At 48.0% G+C, this 8,693-nt stretch overlaps 1 protein-coding gene across 3 annotated transcripts; it reads right to left on the bottom strand.

Moving 5' to 3' along the window:
• Positions 1 to 2,841: 2,841 nt before the first annotated feature.
• On the bottom strand, positions 2,842 to 7,981 carry LOC137846274 (C-type lectin domain family 2 member B-like). 3 transcript variants are annotated; one of them, XM_068664145.1, is made up of 7 exons: positions 7,720 to 7,972; positions 6,928 to 7,087; positions 5,531 to 5,728; positions 5,250 to 5,333; positions 4,662 to 4,840; positions 4,421 to 4,521; positions 2,842 to 4,307 (listed from the first exon to the last, which is right to left on the bottom strand). In XM_068664145.1, exons 2-7 carry the CDS (start codon positions 7,010 to 7,012, stop codon positions 4,127 to 4,129), a joined length of 828 nt encoding a protein of 275 aa, XP_068520246.1. In that variant the 5' UTR covers positions 7,013 to 7,087; positions 7,720 to 7,972; the 3' UTR covers positions 2,842 to 4,126. The 3 variants fall into 3 exon arrangements, with proteins under 3 accessions (XP_068520246.1, XP_068520250.1, XP_068520247.1); XM_068664149.1 differs by lacking the exon at positions 6,928 to 7,087 and having other exon boundaries at positions 7,720 to 7,981; XM_068664146.1 differs by lacking the exon at positions 7,720 to 7,972 and having other exon boundaries at positions 5,531 to 5,725.
• Positions 7,982 to 8,693: the final 712 nt, after the last annotated feature.

Below are 8,693 nucleotides of genomic sequence, written 5' to 3'. Positions count from 1 at the left end.
ATTTTTTAAATAAATATTTATAAAATGTATAAAAGACAAGAAAATATTGCTGGGTGTGCGGGGAGTCTATGCGCCACCAACACGCACACACAAACATCAAACATTCTAAATATACAGAACATCGCTTTTACATACCAAACGTGTGTATGTCTTTACAATCAGGAAAGGTAACAAACAATCCTTTAAGTTCCGTGACTTAACAGTCTCCATTTTCCATTCCTTTTGAACAATGACTCGCTTTAAGTTGTCAAGCAACTCGGTCTTTGGGCCTTATGTCTCCCGTTCTTCCCGGATCGAAGAAAAACATACCCATCTCCTTTTCAAGCCAATGAGGCCTGGGTCAAAAGGCACGTTCAGGTCAACAGGGGGCGGAACAGCAAAAGCCTTCGATGGCTGTAGCAGCAGAGGGACCGATGCCCTAGCAGTCGGATCAGTAAAGGAGCCCACAGCTCCCTTACTATCTGACAAACCACACGTTTGTGATTGTGGCCCCACATGGCTCTTTAAGGCCTCAGAGATTGCTCGCCAGGTGCCCAGCAATCCCACTGCAACCTTGCGATCAGTTTGGTCCCATATTTCAGGCTCATAAACTGTCCGATTGTTAAGTAGAAGAATAAGGTCTCCATTCTGCCAGCCTGTTCCTCTTCACTTCTTTTCCTGCTTCTTTATTGATGTAACTTCATCGTGCTGCCTTCTTTTTTATCTTGAGGGCAGGCTCCTCTCTTATACCCTTGTCTCCACAGCAGTTCTTTTCAAAACAACTTTTCATTGGTCAGACAACTTTGCATATAACAAGAGCAAACACCCAGAAACATCCATGCCTTAATGGCTGGAGAACAAGAAACCAGAGACTGCATGGAGTCTCCTGAATCACCCTTCTTTGTTCCCTCTAAACTCTTTTATATTCCTGATGGCCTCGTCGTTAAGAGTCTAATTTTATCTCAGTCATGGGGTTTTCCAACCCCCATGGCCACATTCCCAAATCTCCCCCTTCTTTATTAATATCAACCATTTTCTCGACACGAATTACCACTCCATATATAACAAATTGCAGCACAAGTTCTGAGTTCCGAGAAATCGTTGCCATCCGCTCTGCCTTCACCTCCTCCTGGCTGTGCACGCACAGTGCCTCCTCGTGGTCGTGGGATGGGTCCTCAGGGCGAAGGCCGTACGTCTTCCTCGCTATGGACTTTTCACCTCAGCCACAAAACTCATCTAAACCAGTTCTTGGCAATAATGGCAAAAACCTCCAGATGCAGCATTTTTTTTTTTTTTTTTTTACTGCTCTGACAAAATGTCCCTGCAAAGGGGTGGATGAATGTTGCTTCAACTTCCCTCTTCTGAGGGCAAAACGGTGATTTTGAGTTTTTTTTGAGGTCTGGTTAGCCCGACCACATATTTTTAGGGCGCATATCTCTTCGGGTGCGTATCCTTTGGGGTACATATCCAAATAGCCTTTTTTTTCCCCCTCAGAACAGAATTATCTTTTTTCTTATTTATTTATTTATTTATTTATTTATTTATTTTTCCTTGAGGGTGGAGAGGGCAAGGGGGGCAGACAGAGCGACGACAACTCCTAGATGACCACGACGGTTTTTCGCGGCGTGAAAAACCAATCTGTAGCTGTGACTTGCTACAGCGACAGGAGGACAGGAAAAAACAAAGAACAGTGCTTCATTTTTATTATTATTATTATTATTTTATCTAGCCAGTGTTTACAATGGTTATAGATATTCCTTGTCTTCCAGCATTATCCCATCTCAGTCCTTTCCTAGTGGTTAGTTTCCAATGTACATCTGTGGTAGCTAAAACATGCAAAATCACCATGGGGTGACTTCTCTAGACCTGCTATAGTTCTACAGTTAGCCCTTTAGCATCTATTCCTTCCTTCAGGGCCATATCCCCCATTTCCATACATGGCTCATGCAGCATGTATTATTGAAGACAACGAAGAGAAGGTTCATTAACGCACATCGGATGCTCGGCCCTTGCCTGGAGCCGAGTCACGGAGCGAGAGAAGAACGAGAAAAAAATAAATAGATAAATAAAACACAGCACAACACCCGAGGAGCATGAGTCACGGTTTTGCAAGAAAACAAAGCAGCCACTTTCTCACATTTCCCCTGAGCGTCCGTTGCAGAACTTGAAAGGTTGAGGAGTGTGGTTTCTGGTGGTTTGGGTCGATTTTTTTAGCTATGCTCCTCTGGTGGATGCGGTGGTGTAATGGCTTAACCCGACTGACAGCTAAGCACCACTCAGCCAGTTCTCCCCCCACCCTGCCCTTTGGCACTGGGGAGAGAATCAAAAAGAAAAAAAAAATAAAATGAAAGCTTTTGGACTGAGATAGAGACCGTTTCATAAGACAAAAAATAAATGAATTTTTTAATAATAAATGGTGTGGAATACCCCTTTGGACAGTTTGGGGCAGCTGTCCTGGGTCTGTCCCAGCTCCTGCTGCACCCCCAGCCTGCCCTGTTGCAGGACAGAGCGAGAAGCTGAGAAGTCCTTGGCTTGGTGTAAGCTCTGCGACAATTAAGACATCAGCGTGATATCAACATTCTTCCCATCCTAAATCCCAAACACAGCACCATACCAGCTACAAAATGAGCACCGGGCGAGCAAGTTTGGACTGATCAAGTGAGCTTGGGGCTCTGCTAAGCAGGCTGTAGGGTTCTCGTGGGGATGTTGCCATCTGCTGTTTCCATCAGGCAGCACCACTTGCTTATGAGGCATCCCTTGCTTACAAACCACCCCAAAAGCTTTTTCTATTCACCTTTTTAACCAGACTATAGATATACGTATATTTATTTACATCTATTGATTCAAAGATCGAAGCCGACATTTCTAAGTGACGAAGTATCCTTTATTGTCAGTGCTGGATGCACAGGGGATCCTTCCACCTAACGTGCATGTTCGAAGTAACAAACTCATATTTATACAGCAAAACAATGAATATTCAATCAATGCCTATACATATTCATTACCCAAACCCGCCCATTCTCGCTTTGTATGCTAATTAGCTTATCAGTCCTTGCGCTTGCGCAAAGCCTCCCAAGAATTGTGGGCAGGGGTCTTCAGGACGTGGGCAGTGGTCTTTGGGTGGAAGACCGTGTAGGGAACCATGGATGTAGATCATGGAGAGCTGGTGGGATGATTCCCAGGACTGGAGCGTGCCTGTTGATGGCTACGAACTGTTCAGAAGGGAGGAAATAATTCCTATATTAGGAATTGGATAGATTGTGAAGAGCTCTTCCTGAGAAACAGCCGTGACCAGGTGGAGAGCTCGTGGGTGAAAATCAAGGATCAGTCCGGTAAAGGACCGGTGGTTGGGGTCTGCTACAGCCCACCTGATGAGTATGTTGGCGAGGTCTTGATTCAACTACAACTGTTGTGCTCACAAGCTCTTGTCCTGAGGAGGATTTCAACCACCCAGATATCTGCTGGGATAGCAGCATGGTGAGATCCAGATAATCCAGGAGATTCCTGGTGTCCGTAGAGGATAACGTCCTGGTCCAGGTAATAGACGGACCGACACGAGGTGTAACCTTACTAGCCTTGGTGCTCACCAGTGTGGAAGAGAGCTTTGCAGAGGTTACAATTGCCTGGTGACGACCACTACCTGGTGGAGTTGGTGACCCTGAGGAATACGGGTCTGGCAAAAAGCAGAAGACCCTGAGCTTCCAAAAAGAGGACCCTGAACTTCAGGAGAACAAACTTCTGTCTGCTCAAGGAATTACTGGCTGGGATCCACCAGGAAACTGTCCGTAAGGCCATAGGAATGGAACACATGCACGTATATACATGTATAAATATATATTTCACAGACTAACAAAAAGTTAGGAATTGGAAGGGACCTTGAAAAATCATTTTGTCCATATATAAATAATAATAAAAACAATAATAATAAAATGGGGCACAACAAAGTGCAGTGTGGTCGATGCTCTTCAGATGATGTGGAGAACAGCATCCCCAGGTCTGGTCCGTAAGGTTTGGGTCTTGTTCAGCACTAATGTTAGTCAGCACCTCTTCCATCTCAGGTTCAATCCTTAGTCATCAAGCTTCAGTTTTGACCTCAAAACCACAGACGCAAACACTTGAAAGGATTTCTGAAGAGCATCATCCTTCATCAATGAGAGGAGCCGCCAGTGCCCAGCACGGGGAAGGTCCTTTCTCCGCAACCATTCTCAGGAGCTGCCCGCACAGCCTGGGGCTTGCTGCAGATATAAGGCCGGCTCTGCCAACAGCTTGAGGTCGCCATGTCCTCGCCATTCAAGTAGACGCACTCTGCGCTGCCCTGCACCGGGAACCTGCAACGACAAGGAATGCCACTGCAGCCTTCTGCACTTCCCATGCCCTCCAGCAGCCGTGCACGGCCACGGCACACCGGGGCCATCAGGCTCTGCCCGCTCGCAGGACTCACGTCAAATTGAAGCTGCTGCCGTCCACCCACAGCAGCTGTTCACCCCGTCTCCGCAGCCCAAGCCAGGAATCCCCGTTGTCTTTGAATTGTCTCAGAAATTGCTGGGCGGCAAGGAGAGAGGCAGACAGTCAGAAGCTGCTGGAGCACCGCGCTCCATCAGCCCCACGGGACTCGCTGCCCCGCTGTGGGACATCCCACCCGGCTGTCCCAGCCCCACAGCCACCTATCACCCCGCACTCACCAATTCCCAGTCCTGATTCACCACGACCAGGGAGGCCCCGTGTCTCGAGCACTGCTCCTGGCTCCAGCTCCAGTTGCCTTGCTCCTGCTGCCCCGACAGGTAGTAGCAGACGTTGCAGTACCCAACCCATTTGGAAGGGCACGCCAGCACCGGGGCTGTCTCCTGCCCTGGTCTGGTTGCTGCAGAGCAAAGAGGACATTAAATGAGGTTATAGCAAGAGGGGGATCGGGCTCTTCTCCCTCCCAAGTGGTAAGACAAGGGGAGAGTCTCCCAAGCTACACCAAGGGAGGTTGAGGTTGTATATTAGGAGGAATTTCTTTACCAAAGGGGTTGTGGCATTGCAACGGGCTGCCCAGGGAAGTGGTTGAGTCACCATCCCTGGAAGTCTTCAAGACACGGGTAGGTGTAGAACTCAGGAGCATGGTTTAGCGGTGGACTCGTTAAAGGTTGGGCTGGATGATCTCAGAGGGCTTTGCATAGCATGGCTCGGGTTGGGAGGGACCTTACAGATCACCCAGTTGCAACCCCAGCCAGTTCTATAACCCTCTTAGCAGAGGGGTGGGATGGTGGTGGCCACTCTGCCCTTACCTATCAGCGCAACAATGATAAGAAACAGCATCAAGTTCAGGATTATCAGCATATTCCGCTGTCGCTCGGTTGTGCAAACCCTGCCTGCAGCAGAAGGAAAAGATATTTGTGGTGAGGACACTGCCCTCACATCGCCAGCACGACCAGAAGGTGATGCCAGGGGGATCACGGACACCCCTCGACCCCGTTTGCCTCCTCCTTGGCACGGGGTTCACCCCCACAAGTGCTGCAGCAGCGGGAGGACAGCTCAAAACCCAGCTGGGCACTGGCCCTGCACTCACCCAGGCATCTTTGGGACCTGTTTCTGCCTGTGGGTGCAGCATCTGTGGGCATGTCAACAGAGCGGGTCACCGCTGTGTCCTGGGAGTCCTGGGGCTGGTCGGGGTCCTCATATTGGGAGGTGAGGCCACTCTGCTCATCTTGCACCGTAGTGTTCACCGATCCAGGAGTGCTTAGCACGTCAGAAGGCATTGGTGCTGCTAAAATAAAACAAACATAGAAGGTAAGGCTCGGATGCGGTTCCCCTCCCCTGCAAGCCCAGCCAGCGGGGTGATGAGGTGGAAAAGCGAGGCTGAAGGAGCGATCCCTGGGTGGCTGCAGACAGCAGCACCACGAGGCTCGGCCCCGTAGCTCCACCAGTGTGCATCCAGCCGTTGAGAAACGCCAAGCATATTGTGCAAGGTGTGTTAAGTATCTTCAGAAAAGGAGAAGTGGGAAGGAGTTTGCAATGTCTGCAAAAAGATTCACGCAGCCGTTGCGGTTGAGGTTGAGTTCCGACAGAACAAGTTGAAACGGAACAATTTGGGCAACATGGAGGGTTTTATGGCTCTCTTCAACCACACGCTGCGGCATGTGAGCTCACCTGATGCAGATTTGGCATTGAAAGTGAAGGCAGAGAAGAAGAGGGGAGCAGAAAAAAAAAAGGGGGGGAACAACAAAAAAAAACAAAATGAACAGCAACAAAAAAGAGGCAAAAAAACAAAAAAAAACCAAAAAAAAAAAAAAAACAAAAACAACAGTGAAGACACAAAGGCAAGAAAGAGACAAAGAATTGAAAGAGGGTGGAAAAATGGGAGAGGGGGATTCTCTCTGATTCGTCCCATCTCTGGGACGGGGAAGAGAATCAGAAAAAAAAAAATAAATTAAGCCTGTGGGTTGAGATAGAGACGGTTTATTAGGGCAGCAAAGAAAGGAAAATAAAAATAATAATGGGAATAGCACTACTACTACTAATGTGTACAAAACAAGCGATCCTCTAAGCGTTCAGGGTCTGAGCAGGGCAGGCGATGAACTCATGCAGTGTGTATGCCCTCGGGCTAAGCTCAGGACCGTGAGAACAAAAATGTTTTTTTTTGCACCAGAATTAGAAACATGGGAAGCAGAGGAAGTGCCAGGGAGGTGGGCGGCGTCACAGCTCCGTGAGGGCTGGGAATGGATGAAGAAAAAGAGAAAAGAAGCATTTTGGGGACCTCTGCTGTACGGTTCCCTGTAGCTCTGGGGGCACAGGAGGATGGGGAGAGCATGCAGGGCTGACGTGTGTCCTCTGAAGGCATTTGTTCTGGGAACTCCAGATGGATTTAGAGGTGGCTGGATGGAAAAATTGAGAGCCTGTCCTCACCCCTCCAAATATCCCACAAGCGCCCCCCCCGAGCAAGATCTCACTTTCCTCCAGCATTACCACATCTATGTAGATTTTCCTCATCTCTGGGACGGATCAGTTCTTTTTTGTTAGGGTGAGGTTTTTTGCAGTCTCCTTTCCCCATGGCTAGCAAGAAAATGTCAGGTCCCACCGATCACGTGTACGTGTCCTGTCCCGATGCCGTGACTGCCGGAGCACCCTGCGATAGCAAGGAGAGGGTTGAGCATTGGGGGGCCAGCAAAACCCCCCGGGTGTGAGGAGTTTTGGAGATCTGGGGAGAAACGTAGGGAAAAAGTGGGTGGGAAAAGGGTTTGCGGTTTGCAGGAGGGTGAAGAAAGGAAAAGGGGACAGGAAGATGCACGGGGCAGAGGCACCGGAGTGGGGGAGAAAGGAGCAGGGGCAGGCTGAGGAGCTGCAAGAAAATTCACCCAGCACCGCAGCAGCAGCAACTTTCATAAAGAAAAGGAAGAGTTTAGGGAAACGTGAGGTTTTCGAGGCTTTCCTCGCCGAGCCACGGCGCTGCGTGCGCCCTTCGGGTGCAAAGTTCATTGAAAGAAGGGAGCGAGCGAGAGGAGAGTGAGAAAATAAATAAATAAATAAATAAAACACAGCACAAATGCAAAAAGAAAGGCGAGGGAGTGACGAAGAGGGTGGGAAAAGGGGCAAAGGAGCACATAACGAAGTAAATAAATAAACTTTAAAGCAATGAAAGAAAAAAAAAAGTTGGGAAGCCCGCCCTGGCTGGCTGCTCCTTTCCTTCCCGTTTCAGCCCCGAGCCGAGCGCTGCTCGCTCAGCTGGCCCCGAATTTCGCTGCTCGGAGGCGAACTTACCTTCTGAGTGTCTTCTCCGGTGTGGATTGTTGCAATAAGTGTGCGGAGATTAAATGAATCACAAAGGACAGCCCCCCGTTACGTAAGCGGTTGCTTTTGCTCAATGCCACGGCTATGCCTTCACATATTGAAAGTAACTAATTAAATAAAAAAAAGCAACTCAGATGACTCAAAAGCTAACTCCTTGCTGCTTGGAGTTGCCTTCACGATGTTATCCTGGCTGCCAAAAGAGGAAGGGGAGCAAATCTCTGATGTTTTTGATGAAGAAACCCGTTCATTTGAAACATCCTGTCCCCGGTGCGGAAGCGGAGAGGGGGAGAAATAATGGCGAAAACCTCCAGATGCTGCATTTTTATATATTTTTTTTTTTACTGCTCTGACAAAATGTCCCTGCAAAGGGGTGGACGAATGTTGCTTCAACTTCGCTCTTCTGAGGGCAAAACGGTGATTTTGTTTTTTTTGAGGTCTGGTTAGCCCGACCACATATTTTTATGGCGTGTATTCCTTCGGGTGCGTATCCTTTGGGGTGCATATCCTTTAGGGTGCGTATCCAAATAGCCTTTTTTTTCCCCTCAGAACAGAATTATCTTTTTTCTTATTTATTCATTTATTTTATTTTTTTTTTTTTTTTTTTTTTTTTTTTTTTTTCCTTGAGGGTGGAGAGGGCAAGGGGGGGAGACAGAGCGACGACAACTCCTAGATGACCACGATGTTTTTTCGCGGCGTGAAAAACCAATCTGTAGCTGTGACTTGCTACAGCGACAGGAGGACAGGAAAAAACAAAGAACAGTGCTTCATTTATATATATTTTTTATTATTTTTTTTCAGTTTGGTTTGTTTTTTTTTCTTTTTTTTTGCAAGAAAATCCTGGAAGAACACAGCCAGAAAGCTGTGCACAGGCAGGGGCTGAGCAAAGGCACCTGGCAGAGCAGGGAAGACAGGATTAAATGCTGGTGTTAATAAAAAAATAGAAA

This window comes from Anas acuta, chromosome 31, assembly GCF_963932015.1.
Source record: "Anas acuta chromosome 31, bAnaAcu1.1, whole genome shotgun sequence".
NCBI classification, from domain to species: Eukaryota; Metazoa; Chordata; class Aves; order Anseriformes; family Anatidae; genus Anas; species Anas acuta.
Note: the sequence above shows the minus strand (reverse complement) of the source record. Positions and strands in the feature narration are given on the sequence as shown.